This window comes from Lagenorhynchus albirostris, chromosome 17 (assembly GCF_949774975.1).
Source record: "Lagenorhynchus albirostris chromosome 17, mLagAlb1.1, whole genome shotgun sequence".
Lineage (NCBI taxonomy): Eukaryota > Metazoa > Chordata > Mammalia > Artiodactyla > Delphinidae > Lagenorhynchus > Lagenorhynchus albirostris.
In genome coordinates this window covers 60,708,134-60,724,003 of record NC_083111.1, presented here as the reverse complement: position 1 = coordinate 60,724,003, position 15,870 = coordinate 60,708,134, and the positions used below count along the sequence as shown (strand labels likewise).

The 15,870-nt window shown below is 38.3% G+C and overlaps 1 protein-coding gene across 1 annotated transcript; it reads right to left on the bottom strand.

The window, feature by feature from the left end:
• Positions 1-994: 994 nt before the first annotated feature.
• Positions 995-6,903, bottom strand: UTP23 (UTP23 small subunit processome component). Its single transcript, XM_060127508.1, has 3 exons — positions 6,634-6,903; positions 3,021-3,195; positions 995-1,819 (listed from the first exon to the last, which is right to left on the bottom strand). The coding sequence occupies exons 1-3, from the start codon at positions 6,819-6,821 to the stop codon at positions 1,436-1,438; spliced, it is 747 nt and encodes a 248-aa protein (XP_059983491.1). The 5' UTR covers positions 6,822-6,903; the 3' UTR covers positions 995-1,435.
• Positions 6,904-15,870: the final 8,967 nt, after the last annotated feature.

Genomic DNA, 15,870 nt, shown 5'->3' with positions numbered 1-15,870 from the left:
GAGCATGGGCTCGAGGCGCGCAGGCTTAGTAGTTGTGGCACACGGGCTCAGTAGGTGTTGCTCGCGAGCGCTAGAGTGCAGGCTCAGTAGTTGTGGTGCATAGTTGCTCCGCAGCATGTGGGATCTTCCCTCACCAGGGACCGAACCCATGTCCCCTACATTGGCAGGCGGATTCTTAACCACTGTGCCACCAGGGAAGCCCCACCTTTAGACATTTTTAAAGTAACATTTAAAGCCAACCTGAAAGAGTATTATTTTGGAATTTTTGCCATTTAACATTTACATCTAAAAGAAAATCGTCCTCCAGAACTCAAAAAAAGGGATTTTTTCCCCCTAGGACCTTATAAACAATTAAGTTCTCAAGAAAAATTGAGAGAAATGATTTTTCAACAAAGAATTCTTTATCTTGCTAGATTATCAGTGCAACAAATACAGGTTTAGACACACTGGTTGAGCCTCAAAAAATGTACCTCCTACACACTCTATGTTCCACCACAGCAGAAGAGGAAATCAAGAATGAGTAGAATGAAGAATCTAGGCTACAGAAGTGACAAAGTAGATTCTCTGGATAAGGACAGGAAATGTCTGGGTGATAGCTGAGCAACATGCTTGGCAGAAAACCTTTCCACATTGGAGGACAGAGGGCTGTCTCCAGAAGTATTCCAGGGGTAAGAAATGACCTGATATTATATTGAAAATTATGAGATCCTTTCCAGAGTTACTGGAGAATATAGTAAGATCAAGTCAGAGGCTAGAAGAAAATGAGACCATTATTAACTTCTGGAATAACAAAAAAGTAACATAAAAAATAAATTCAACCATAGCAGGCTACTTGGTTTAGCGGTAAACAGAGTTTATAGTCATCAAAATGGGAATACTGAATTTGGGATGTATAAAAATTGAAATATTAATATATTAGAAAAATGGTGGAGTAAAATAAGTAAGCAAAATTTCCACTCTTTCTAGTAGGAAGTCAATAAATAATGGGCAGATCCAAAGGTAGCAGCAGATTCATTTTATTTGGAAATGTACATGTAAATTCTAAAACCACTACATGAGTTGAAAGAGAAAGTTTCCTTTGTGAATGTGAAAAAGGGATTACCTCTTTTTTGTCACAAGTGTTTTGGTACTATATGATTTTTTTAAACTATCTGCATATAATGTTGGAGGGTGGTGGGCAGCAGTAAGACAGAAAGAGACAACAGTTTTACATTAAAAAACAACCTCCAAATTCTCTAAGAAAAGTGAACATGATCACACCTAAATCCATCCATTCTGGGTTTTTTTTTTTTTAACAAATAATATTATATAAAGGCTTGTGGGTCAATATTCATTTACAAAAATAAGTTTAGTCTTTTAACATAAGTACTTCCACAGTTTCAAAAAGAAATTCATTTTCATATTTCCATGTCTTTAAAAGTATCCAAAGGACTCATTACCCTTCTGCATTCTGCTTTTCAGAAAGTACTTTTGAGGTAGATCTGTTTCGGATTCTTTTTCTTTTTCTTTTCTTTTCAGAGGCAGATGAGTTTGTATCCTGTGTTTTTTTCTTTTTCTTCAAACAGCTAAGAGGATTAGGGCCACTTATTTTCTTGCGCTTTTTTTTCCTTCTCTGTTCAGGGTCTTTTACTAAACCCTGTTCCTCTTTGAGTTGCTTGATACTTTGTTTCTCTTGCCCTGAGACAAGCTGACCTGACTCTACTGCTTTAGCAAATCCAATTGTTTTTGGAGAAGGTTTGTCCAAGACTATAGTGTTCTGAATAATGAACATGAGAGGAATTCCAGGCTTTTTCTTTACTTTCATAGACAAATTCTGATCCTATTAAAAACAAAAATAGAACTATTTACTTCAAATATATCAATTAAATCAGATGCCTTAAAGAGTTTTCTAAGAACTTAAAGTGGGCTATACTGAAAATAAAAGAGATCCCAGGTTTTACTTTTCAAATCAGTTATGTCTTACTAATGGGAGTATATTTTACGATAAAGAAAGGAAGAAAAACATAAAAACTGAGCACAGTTAAGTGGCAACAATGTGAATGGGATTTATCAATATTTTATATTGATCAATATTCTAAGACCATAAATTTTCTAGGACCTCGAATTACAAACTAATGCAAAGGTAAATATACTAGGTGATGTTCCTCATTTCTACTCTGAGATATGTTTCAGAAAGGGTCAAGAATGCTCACAGAGGGCTTCCCTGGTGGCGCAGTGGTTAAGAGTCCGCCTGCCGATGCAGGGGACACGGGTTAGTGCCCCGGTCCGGGAAGATCCCACATGCCGCGGAGCGGCTGGGCCCGTGAGCCATGGCCGCTGAGCCTGCGCGTCCGGAGCCTGTGCTCCGCAATGGGAGAGGCCACAACAGTGAGAGGCCCGCGTACCGCAAAAAAAAAAAAAAAAAAAAAAGAATGCTCACAGAGATTGAAAGAATAGAAATAAAGTTGGAATTAGCTAATTCAGATTCTAGACTCAGCTTTGCTTCTAATTGTGTAATATTATAATCCTACAAGCAAATTTAAGGAAATCTGTATGTGTGTGAGCTTATTCATTAATATCGACCCTGAGAGTCTCTCCTCCCCTGCTTCCCAGTCTTTAAAAGCCTGAAACAGTTCCATACTGGTGGTATAGTCTCAAACAATATGAAACACGACTTTCTAAGAAATAATATGAAACACGGGAACGTGAAAAAACATGCATAAACATAAAATGTAAAATCTTTGCTCTACTTCCCTTCCCTTCAAGAGCCCCAAAACATATCATCACATCTGTCAATAATTTTTATTTTACAAAAGGAAACTTCAGTAATTTAGAAGAAAATCATTATGCTTAATGTTCTCTCCTCAAATTCTGAAATGACAATTGCTTTTGTTGACTACAAATTAACCTGAAAGCGTGCATTTTAAAAAGTTGAAACACTTAAAACCACTTCCACCTAATTTTTTCTAACGATAAATAGCTCCATATGGAGAATAAATAGAAATGATTAAGATTGACTCTGGTTTTAAAAGTGGTATCACCTGTGTTGCCACAAAGTAATGGTGAGGATTCCCATCTTCCACCATGGAAAGCAGACATTCTGATCCACTCACTGAATTCTTGAAATGGGGACAGTTTCGAACCTGGCATTTTTGTGCAATCAGCTTTGCCCCATACAAGTCCTTTCCCAATGTTTCCAACTCTTTTAACACACACCTGAAAAAAAAAAGTTATTAGCAGCTCACAATTATAACAGACGCATATCTGTTGTTCACATAAATTATAAAAAAAAATACCCAATTCTTCTTTTTAAACTACAAACCATACATTAAGCATTTCACTCTTAAAAGACCCAAAAAATGCATACACCAAGTAGAAGGAACATAATAAACAGTTAACATGTACTGAGCATTTATGTGCAGGCAGCATGCTAACTGCCTTTACATAAATTCTTGCTTATCTCAAAACAGCCCTACAAAGTTGGGCAGCTTACTTTATTTTTTTTCTACTTTTATTCTATTTATTTTTATTAATTTTTCTTGGAGTATGGTTGCTTTACAATGTTGTGTTAGCTCCCACTGCAAAAAATGAATCAGCCAGACACAGACAGATATCCCCTCCCTTCTGGACTTCCCTCCCATTCAGATTAGCACAGTGCATAAGGTAGAGATCCCTGTGCTATACAGTATGAGGGCAGCTTACTGTAAAATTATCCTTATTTTAGAACACCTCATTCTGAGAGATTTCAAGTAACATGCCCAAATTCAAACAACTAATAAGAGGTAGAGTTGAAATGTGAATCTAAGTAGTTTGACGATAGATGCTTTGGACCAACCACAGTGCTACAGGCTTCTCCTTCAAGTGCAAATCGGTGCACCTTCTGAATATTTTCAGCTTAGAAAAGTAAACATTCTCAAGTCACCGGCGTGTTTAAAAACAATCACAACTTTCTTTCACTTTGCATTTTCATATTAATATCAGGCAATGTTTTTCAAAGTGTCATCTATAAACTACCCCTATCGGAATGACACAGTGATATTAATTTCTAGCTCCTTTCTCATCCCCAAATCTGAACTCCTTGTGGAGTCAAACATTAGCATCTTAATAAGCTCCCCAGGTACTTCCTCTTAAACATTACGACGAGAACTACTGAGTCAAAGATTTCTCAACCTTAGCCAGCCCTTGCCTGATTCTACCTTGCCTCACCCGCTTTATCACACCATTAGTTTTTGATTTTTTTAAGAGATTTTGCTTCTAAAGTCATCCATTTTGAGTTTCAGGCCTAAATTGCCAACTACTTATTGAATACTTCTTGTGGATGGCCCGCCATCAGCTCTTCGTCAAATTCACGATGTCTAAAATCAAACTACTTTCCTGCCTCCAGACTTCTCCAGTGCTTGCTACCTCTTTGAATTTATTATCTTCTGAGATACTGTTTCGAAATCAGAAATCCTATTTAACCTTTGCTTCCTCACTCCTACCCCTGCCCCTACCCCATCAGTGGTAGTCCTATCTCAGCTGTTGGTATCTACCTCTGTAACGTCTCCTTGTGAAATTCCCACCTCTCCTCTCTCAGGTTCAGGCTCCCATTATTTCTTGACTAGACAACCACAAACAAAACGTGCATGTCTTCATTCTCTTGTTTCTTCTTCTTCTTCTTGCGCTTCATTCTCTTGCTTCTCCAACTTACCCCTCACATAGCTGCAGTTATCTTTTCTAGAAGATACTTATCAGGTCTGATAGCATTTATCTCTTGATACACACCAAGAATTGACAATAATATGCTTTAAAATAAACTAGCAGTAACTTATTCTTAAATGAATAAGAATGACCATGTTGGGACTTCCCTGGTGGTCCAGTGGTTAAGAATCCTCCTTCCAATGCAGGGGACGCAGGTTCCATCCCTGGTCAGGGAACTAAGATCCCACATGCTGCGGGGCAACTAAGCCCACGAGCCACAACTAGAGAGAAGCCTGCACGTCTCAACGAAAGATCCCACATGCTGCAACTAAGACCCACCCGAGGTAGCCAAAAAAAAAGAATGGCCATGTAAATAATTGCAATAACTGGGTGATAGACGTTTCGTTATACTATTCTATTTTTGTGTATGTATAGAATATCCCATAAGTTAAAATAAATTCTTTAGGGGGAAAAATGCTGCAGAATATAATTTCATGCAGTACTTCTCAACCTTTTTTATATTACAGCCCTGTATTAAAAATGTTAATATTTCTATGGCAGACAGGGGTAAGTGGACAAGGCTTGTAGCCAGAAGCAATCAACTCTGGGGCACACACCATCTGAGAACTTGTCTGGGAACTCTGAAGGAGATGGGGATCAAAACTTAGGGGGTATCTATGACCCATTTGAGGCTCTGCTTGAATGAAACCCACATGAAGTTCTGAATATAGAAAGCTGTTCATGGAGTAGTGTTATGTGAGAAAAGCAGGCCATTAATATCACATGCAGAGTAAGAGCCCATTCGTGTGTGTGTGTGTGTGTGTAAAGAACTGGATGATACACCACATGCTAACAGTGGTCAGTCACTGGTGTGGTATTATAGGTCATTTAAATTTTCTCTGTTCACTTTTTAAAGGAAATATTCTACAAAGGAAAAAAAAACAAAACTAAGTTTATGAATAGTAGTTCTTCATTATGCAGACTCAACTTATCTTCTTATCAGCTTCTTTCCCAAATATACGCTGTGCTCTAATCTCTTTCCCTGGCATTTCACAACTCCACTCCACTCCTTTGTTCAAGAGGTCCCTACAAGTCACTTCTCTTTTCTTTCACTCAAAAAATGTCCTTCCCCTCAGAACTGAACCGTGACTGGGCTCAAAAGTTATCTCCTCTGTGGAACCTTCCTTGATTCCATCTTTCCTCCAATCAACCCCCCAAGATTCCATCTTAGGTGTTCCCACACTTTGAAGAAGTGAGGAAACTAGGGGTCAAAACACACCAATTAGAGGTTGATTTATGCACTTTGCTGGCAATACGGGCTGGGAGACCATCCTGTTCACCAAGTTATCCTCTGCTAGAGCAGTGCTTGGCGTATGGCTGGTGCTCAATAAACACAGCTGAATAAACAAATGACCTTGCACAAAGTTAGGAAACATCGAGTCCTGACTTATCTTTCTGGGAATCGAAGATATTACATCATGGGGCAGTTGTGAAGCTTGAAAAATTCTTAAACTGGGAAAAGCTATGCGAACAACAAGCAGTCACTTAGAGGATACAGGTCTGAGATACCAATAAACGCTCTACATACACTATACCTCGTCCGACTTATAGGAAGTGTGTTAAGTAGTTACGAGCTTTTTCCTACAAATTAGTAATCCAAAGCTCAGAGAGGTTAAGTAACTTGTCCGAAATCACAAAGCTGGTAGAACTGGGCCCAATACTGGAAACCAGGTCGAACGGCAAAGCACGTGTTCTTATCCTCCAGGTTAAGATGAATACTCGCCGGACCTTATACTGTCTATCTATTTGGTAGATACTCGCCCACCCTCCTTAGCGGTCCCGCTGAACTGTCAGCTCCTCGTGGGCGGCGCGCTTTGCCCCTCGAGGGCTCCCAATAGATGCCTGCGAGCAGCGGCCTCGCCTCTACCGCACCCGCGGGGCCCCCGCGCCTCCACCCGGACCAGCCAGGCCCACCTGGTGGTGCACAGCTGAATCTCCCCCATGAGGTAGCGGGGCAGCTGCTCCCGCAGCTGGATGCGGCCCCGCAAAGCCGCCTGACAGAAGGTGCCGTCCAGCAGGATCTGGTACGGCTCGCGGACCCCAAAATTGTTGCGGAAGAAGCCAAGATGCTTCTTGGCGTGTTTCTGCCTCGTGATCTTCATGCCTGGCTTTCCCGGAGCGAGCCACCGGACCAGAAAGCAGCAGCGAACTCCCTCCACACAGCCCGCTATCAGCAAGACGGGCTTCTCCCGGAAATGAAGAACCTTGGCCCCGGAAGCAAACGCCCCATCTGTGGGCCTGGTTTACGTCACTCCCAAACGAGAGCGCGCTTTACCCGGTGCCCGCGCTTTAAGGGACACGCCCTCGGGGGCGGAGCTTGCGCGTAAGTGGGAAAACGACTAAGTGCGCGGTTAGAGGCGCACATGCGCAGTCATGGTCCAGGTTAAAAAAAATACACACTGCCTCTTGCGCGTTACCTGGCACGGCATCTGAAAAATCTGCGGTATAATAATAATCAGTGAAAATATTGAGCCTTAATATGTCCTAGGCACTGTTCTAGGTAATATACCTTATATTTTTCCCTTTAATGTTAATAATTCTCAAATGAGGGAAGAAAGCAACCAAAGTATATTGGGCGACTATGATTGGGCAGGTTTGTAGTGATTGTCTTCCTATAAAGAAGTTAAGCACGTTTACTAAGGGCACGTGGTTCTTTAGTGTCAGAACTATCACCGGAACTCAGGTCGCCTGCCTGAAGTTCAAATATTCTTGCACTCCCCCTCACCTCCCGCACACATTCCCGCCATAGGACCACTCCCACTGAAAAGCCAAATGTCAGGGCAAAAAGTCCCCATCGTTTTGCATTTCCTCTTCTCCTGGAGACCATCCTAAATCACTCGCATGGAGTGTTTCCGGAAGACTTATTCAAGAACTTCGTTTTCCAAGAGTCAGTGTCCCTAAACTAGAGTGCTAATTCTGCCCCTCACCCAAGCCATTTGACCTTGAGCAACTCCCCAAGAAACGGGTTCAACTTCCTCACTGTCAAATAGGTTGGCAGGACTAGATGACTTTTAAGAACGCTTTTTATGTCTATAGTCTCTGAGGTAGGAGAACGACATACTGGGCTACTAACAGGGAGGTACAAAGCTGACCGAAAGTTTAGAAATTACTTGCTCAACTTGATTAATGAAGAGAGTAAATCTGAAAATTTTGAGTTCCCCCGTGGCTAACTGCCACATATCCACTTCAATTCTAGGCAAAATAACCAAAGAATGGGGAGTATGGAATTTTGCATTTTTTCTTCTGGCCTGGAATCTGTCCCAAATCTCGTTTTAGCTAAAGATTGAGAGAAAGAACCAATGCAGAAAAATAACTTACAAAGTGATCGAGATGTGTTATTTGCATTTGGGGTTTTATTTGAAGATATAGGTTTATGAAATTGGAACCAAAATCTTCTATAATGTTAACCCTGTCTTGATTCACAGCACAACACCCCTTAGATGACTGCTTTCATTTAACTGAAAATAAATTTAGGAATTGGAAGACATGAAGAGTTATTGTAGGATTGGATTTATGGTTCTTGAGTATAATTGCTCATGACCTTCCAATCTGAATACTCTCTTTATCCCTGTGTGCCAACACCCCACTCCGACTATAATCCCGCCAAAGACAGAAAATATACTATCCCAGCCTTGCAAAACAGTTAAAACAGTTTTAAAAACAGGCTCCCAGATTTATCTACCAGCTCCATCCTGTTAGCCACGTTTCACTACTAAGAAAAATGAGGTTCAGGACTAGGGATTTGAGTCATACTCTAGTTTTTTTTTTTTTTTTAATTTACTAGACTGTAGCATTTTTTTCAAGCTCTATGTATATGACAGTGCTATTTACACAACTGACCCTTATTTCACAAATAAGAAGACAGTCTATACTGCTGATTATCAAGTCTAAAACACAATTTTCTGTTACAGCAGTGTTTCTCAAAACATGATCCTGGGACCTGCAGAAAAGTTCTTAGTGTGCTTGTTTAATATGCCCATTTCTGATTCAAAACAAGTACTGAGGGAGAGGGATACTAATCAGAGAGGAAGTGACATTTATTACAATATCCCCAAGTTATTTATTATGCATATTGGTGTTCCAGAAGGACTGTCTGCAGTAAAGCATCACTGTTTACCCAATGGGACATTTTCATTAAATGGTCCACTGAATACGTTTTGGCCTGATGCCAAATGACCTAGTATTGGAAAATCAATATTTGGCCACAACAAAAGGCAGAAGCCAAATACTGCCATTATTGGAGAAACTATTTGGTTATAAGTTTAAATCTGAAATTTTACTTTGAAAATTATTATAATATTATTAAAAATTTTTAATTAAAAATTTTTAATAGTCATTGAAAATGTTTTTGACCTTAGAGTGCAGGAACAGTAATGTCTCAGCATTGCTAGCTGCTATTTTTTTCCTCAGGTCAGTACACTGGATATTTTCCAGGCCAAATAGACATTCAGTTGAGGTAGGAGATTCATTTATTTTTCTTTATTTTTTCATACTCTTCATATTCTTTATTACATCTGGATCAAATATAATTTATAATATGATGTTGTTGTACATGATTTTGAAGTTCTTCCTTCATGAAATTTTGATGAAGCCAAGTTGACCTGAAAATGATTTATTCCTGCAAGGTATGACTAATTCCCAAACAAGAATTTTCATGAAAGATTCATGTCCTAAATGGAATTAAATAGGTAAATATTAAATACAATTCATAAAGGTTATTTTGTTTAATTTCATAAATACTAGTATACCAAATAATTCAGCTAAGATATTTATTGTGATATTATTCTGCCTTATATTCATATTTAAATGTTTGTTAACATCCATTAGCTCCAAAGGAATACAACATTATCCCTAACGTTATCCAGCTAACATATTCTTTAAATAAATATTTTCCTGAAATAAATAATTTAAAACAACTTAGGTAAACTGGTTTGTATTGAGGGCTTATTAGTCCTTCACTAAGATCCCCTAGGATAAACTCCATCTGGGACTTGCTTACTGTGAGTTTTTATATATAGGGGAAGGTGTTATGAAGGTTGGTTCTGGAGGCTGCCACGTTTTTAAAAATCATCCTTACAGTTTTCAAATTACAAAAATAACACATGCCTGTTATAACAAGAGGAACAATGGAACAACACAGGACATTCATCTACTCTTCCTTGCCCAAATAACACATGTTAATCTACTGTGTAACTTCTGTAATTTTTTAATATTCATATACTTATTTGCCTACATATATGCATACATATGTAGAGATTTTTGTCAGTCTATGTTATTCAAAGGTAGAATCGTATTTTATCACTTCTGTACATTTTGCTTTTCTTACCCAACAATCCTTGTGGAAATCCTCTCCACACATACTCCAAGTCAGCTGGCATAGTTCTTATTCATTATTTTTAATGGCTGCTTGAAATTTCCCACAAAATCACCACATTTAACATAATGACTGTGACACAGACTGTAAATTGATGCTCAATATCTCTTCTCTTTAGTAATAGGATCCTAATTTTATTCTGGACAATAGTGTGCCCAGAAAAGAGAATCCATTTCCCAGCCTTCTGTGCAGTCAAGTACAGTCAAACGATTAAGTTTTAGCCAAGGGTATGTAAGTATAAGTGTGACAAGGGACTTCTGGGAAAGCTGCTTAAAGGAACTTAACTTGGTGATGAGCACTTTTTTTTTTTTCCATTGCCTTTCTAACCACTCCCTGGAATTTGGATGTGACGAAGGGAACGCTAGCAGTGTATTTTAGACCAAGAAGTAAACTTGAGGATGGAGGCCATGTGCTAAGACAGCAAAGTAGATAACAGAAGCAGCCTGGCCATCAATGACTATGAAACTACCTTTCCAAATCTAGACTTTCTACCTCTGGCCTTGTTTTACATGAGAAGAAAAATAAACTTCTATTTCAGTTTTAAAAAATTATTTTCTTTTTATTTTTTGAGACCAGTTTTTGAGACTATTTTTTGAGACTATTTTTTGAGACAATAGTCTCAAAATTTCAACAAAATTGAAAAGAAGATATAGAGACTCCCCATGTAGCCCCTGCCTCCACACATGCATAGCCTCCCCCATTATCAGCATTACTCAGGACTTTGCTGGTGGTACAGTGGTTAAGAATCTGCCTGCCAATGCAGGGGACATGGGTTTGAGCCCTGGTCTGGGAAGATCCCATATGCTGTGGAGCTACTGAGCCCACATGCCACAACTATTGAAGCCCGTGCTCTGCAACAAGAGAACCCTGCGCATAGCCCCTGCTCTCTGCAACTAAAGAAAGCCCGTGTGCAGCAACAAAGACTGAATACAGCCATAAATAAATAATTCATTAAAAAAAATCACTCACCAGAATGGTACATTTTTTTCAACCAAGAAGGAACCTACATTGATAAATTGTTTCTTTTATATGCAGCCAAACCCAATCTTAATTGACAGAGTATGTTAAAAATACTTGCCAGAATTAGAGAATTTTATATTGGCAGATGTTTTCGATAAAAGTTTGATGTTGGTCAGTGTTTGCCAATACAATTACCCTTTCTTTGAACAGGTTCAAAATCCTAGTTTATAAGTTTTGTGAAAGGTAAAAAACTTTTTCAAAGTAAAATAAACTAAATCCATTTTACATACTATAGAAGTTATCTTGACATTTGTTTCTTTTGAACGTATAAACAATTTGATTTGAACTGAGAATGTCAGTGGGATATATCTCCTGTTTGGAAAAGTTAGTTAAATATGAAGAGCCCCAGCTGCTTGGGCAAGAAACATCAAGGAAATGTTAGTGTCACCCAGTTGTCAATCAAAGAAAGCGAGCAGAATTTCTGTCTGTTGGCCCAGCTAGTACCAGTGGGCTCTTCCTTAAATGACAAAGGAGAAAGTGTATCTTGGAAAAAAAATTCAAGGGATTGCTCTTTGTCAAGGATATTTCTAAGCAAGACAGTGATCAGGAAGTAGTTCACCATTGGTTATCAGATGACTGTTGTCAGATGGCTGCAAAATTAGACTAGCAAATTTGCTTGCTAAATAGTTTATTTGAATGAAATTATACAGAGAACAAATACTGCCATGTGAGGTAAGTTGAAAGGAATTTACTATTACACAATAGATCTGCATAGTGCTCTCCATTGGGATTTTACTACAAAATGTTCAGTGGCATTAATTGAAGCAGTAAAAACATACACTGGTAGAGAAAAAAGAAAAGTTAAGAAGTGGTAGCAATGTGCAAAATGTTTTACTTTGATACATACATAACAAACTGCCCTTTGAAATTTAATTAAATCATAACTGAAACTGGTAGAGAAGTTCATACTGTATGGGGTCATTCATTTTTAACCTATCAAAGCATTTTTAGAAGATTAATGAATCCTTATAAAATTACTCTAAGTAAGCAAATATTATTACTGTTACTTAAAGGAGTTTAAAGATTGAGAATTATGTCAGATTATGACATTAAACGAGTTCCTAAAAACACTATTTATTTATATTGAACAAAATGTTGAAGACAACCTTTTCACTCATGGTTTCGTATATATTTTTAAGCAGCAGGAGGACTTCAGGGCAGAAACTGAACTTCTGGTGGCAAGGCTTTCAATAATTCAGTAGAATATTATTTCAAAGTCTTATATTTATAATTGAATTACACCAATACAAGGTATTAGTTACATGATATTATACCAAATAAAAGTCGCTCTTAGAATCTGTGCAAATGTTTTCAATGTGCGATCACTTTCTTTTAATATTAGTTGATAAGTCATACATCAAAATACTGGGATGAGAAGATCAAACATCATTTTAAAATTATTATTTTAGCAAACACATAGAAAATACCCACATGCTGAGTCATAAGAATAATGAATATTATTTTCTTTTTACTGGCTCTCTCTTTACCCTCTCTATTGTGACTTTTCATAATTTTGAACAAATCACTTAGTTCTTCAAAGTATAACCTCACATAGTGTGTATGTACACAGAAGAAGACATATGACTTAAATTGATCCCAGACTAAAGAGAAAGACTTTTTCCCCATGGTTAGGAGAAGAGGTTTTCTTTTTCTTAACAATAAACATTAAAAAAGAAGCACATTGTGTTCTTTGCTACTGGCAGGTATTTTGAGGTTATAGGGGTAGCCAGTCAGTTTGTGGACAGAACCAAAACACGGTAAAAGACAGAGCAACGGGCTTCCCTGGTGGCGCAGTGGTTGAAAGTCCGCCTGCCGATGCAGGGGACATGGGTTCGTGCCCCCGTACGAGAAGATCCCACATGCCGCGGAGCGGCTGGGCCCCTGAGCCATGGCCGCTGAGCTTGCGCGTCCGGAGCCCGTGCTCCGCAGCGGGAGAGGCCATAATGGTGAGAGGCCCGCGTATCGCCAAGAACTGGAGTCTTTATGCTGCTTCATTTGGAGTCTGCCCCCTTCTATACATTTAGTTATGTGATAGAATACATTTCCTTCTTGTTTAAAATAATTTAAATTGTTTTTTGTTTACTTTTTTTTTGGTTGCTTGTAGCCCAAAGCATCCTAACTGATGGAATATTTGTTAAATCTGTGCAAGAAAATGTACTTTTAAAGGGAAAATGATAATATTACCTGTATAATATTTTACCTTAAAGAAGTTTAAGATGTTCTGCATATGTTCTTGTTTTGTCCTGGACACCATTGTGAAGAGGCTGGGATGCAAAGTTAAGTGTTGCTATTAGCTGCTTTCAACTATCTCTCAAAGGCATTTTTTCCATTCTAGTTAAATATTAAGGAAAGCAGTTAGTGTTTTAAGCCAAATGATTTCTTTTGGCCAAATGAATATTTGTGGACTTCTAAAGAGTTTATGAACTTAATTCAGAGCTTCAGTTTTGCCCTGTTTATATGTTGTTTCTTCTGGCTTTGCTTATGTCCAATTTTTGTGTCCCAGGCCTTGTTCATGAATTGTGATGGCACGGCATATTCTTTTGGAGAGGAGGAGATAGGACGGCTCTTGCCCTTTCCTCCCATTTCTATGGAGTAGGGAGTTTCTGATCCCCTCCTTATGAGTGAATGTTATTGGAAGGTAGGCTTCCTGTTTCTCTCTATACCTGGTTACTTATGACTCCCTAACAATAGAGTGACTAATCTGATGTTTGGGGAGATCCTGTCACCATGCCATAATGGTATCTCCTTCTCAAGGGGAAAAAAAGATCTTTGTGTTCCTTTCCTAGAAAATAATCTACAAAGAAGAGATAAGAACATACACCCCTTACAGGCTTTCATTGAAAATTTGATTGAAAATGGCGCTTCCTTGACTCCTTTCTTTCTAACGGGTACTAAAGCAGAACAATTCCTCGGTTGTATGTCATGAACATGTGGTTACTTTCCAGAGGGACAGTAAATAGAAAGGTCAGATGACTTTCTACCCTCTTCCTTCACACCAAGGGTAGAACCAATGCTATGTTGGTCCTATAGAGGTTGCCTGCCAACCCTGAGCTCAACTCAGACTGTCAAGATGTCCAAAGGAACCTTGCCTTCCATAGAGGTCTGGAAGAAGGCAACAACTGAATAGGAATAAACTGACATTAAAAAAAAAAATCCTTTGGCTCATCTGAATACTAAATAGGAATAAAGTGACATTTTAAAAAATCCTTTGGCTCATCTTTGGTGTCTTGACTCTTCTATTTTATTGCCTTGAGAGGGATTTAGGTAAATCTTAGCCAAGTGAAAGAAAACAGCTCTAGTACTGGCTGGGTCTAAGGCATGGACTGGTCACAGTCTGACATTCACTGGGCTGTGTTTTCCGAATGGGTTGAGTTACTATGCCACAAAAGCAGAACTAGTCAGACTGTTTATTTTTTCATTTTTTCGCTCAGGCATGGCAGGCTATCCTTTGCTTCCTGTCCTCATGTGGTAATCACCGTGGACAGGGCCCACAGCTTGCTTTGGAAGGCCTTTACCATCCTCTCTCTTTTTGCCTCTGACTAAATTTGAAATATTTCCAGCACATATAGAAGTATGCTAAAAACTTTAGCTCCAGTGACAGAGAGAATGAAGAACATATTATTGGGAATACAGGATAAATTTATTTTATCTGGTATATGAATATCCACAGTGAAATTAATAACCACAACATCAAAACTGCCTTTTGGAGGGCGGCTAAAGTACAATTTAATGGTTGTGAGCAATCTTCTTTGGGTGATCAAGTATATTCAGTATTCTGTTATTTAATTTCTTCTGCATGTTTGCAGGCTTACTTTGCTCTAGGATCGTGAAGAGGAAGTTTAGTTTATTGATTTGAGATACATCCTCTTTTATAATGTATACATTTAGCTATAAACTTTCCTCTCAGTACTGACGCAGCTGTGTCCCACAAATTTTAACATTTTATATTTTCATATTCATTCAGTTTACTGTGTGTTTTAAAATTTCTCTTAAGACTTCCTGTTTGATCCACGGGCTATTGGAAGCATGTTGTATAGTTTCCAAGTATTTGGAAAATTTTCTGTTACTTTTATATTTTGATTTCTAGTTTGAATCCATTGTGGTTGCTGAACATACTCTGAATGATTTCAGTTACTTTAAATTTGTCGAGGTTGGTTTATGACTCAGGATATGATCTCTATGTTCCATGGGGATTGGACAAGAATGTGTATTTTGTTGCTGTTGGGTGGAATGTTTTATAAATACTGATTAGATCCTGTTGATTGATGGCATTGCTAAATTCCTTTATATCCTTGCTGATTTTCTCTCTAGTTGTTCTATCAACTGTTAAGAGAGGAGAGTTGACATCTCTAACTATGACTGTGGGTGTGTCTATTTGTCCTTTGAGCTCTATGAGTATTTTCTCAAGGTAAGTTCAGCTTTGTTGCTAGGACATACACATTTAGAATTGCTGTGTGCTTTTGGTGATTGACCATTTTGTCATTATATATTTCCCACTGTCTCTGGTGATTATCTTAGCTCTGAATTCTCTTTTATCTGATATTAATACAGCCAGTCCTTCTTCTTTTGATTGATGTTTGCATGATAGATTTTTCCATCATTTTATGTCAACGTGCCTATATCGTTATATTTGAAATCAGTTTCTTTTAGACGGCCTATGGTTAGGTGGTTTTTATCCATTCTTCCAATAGTTGTATTTTAATAGGTGTATTTAGAACATTTATATTAATCTAGTTATTGATATGTTTAGGCTTAAG

Bases quoted from the DNA above. Each gene is read 5' to 3' on its own strand.
- UTP23 (XM_060127508.1), bottom strand. From the start codon at position 6,821: ATGAAGATCACGAGGCAGAAACACGCCAAGAAGCATCTTGGCTTCTTC. The intron at 3,196-6,633 runs GTGGGCCTGGCT...TTTTTTTTTCAG, and splicing joins ATTCAGCTGTGCACCACCAG to GTGTGTGTTAAAAGAGTTGG. The intron at 1,820-3,020 runs GTGATACCACTT...TGTTTTTAATAG, and splicing joins ATTACTTTGTGGCAACACAG to GATCAGAATTTGTCTATGAA.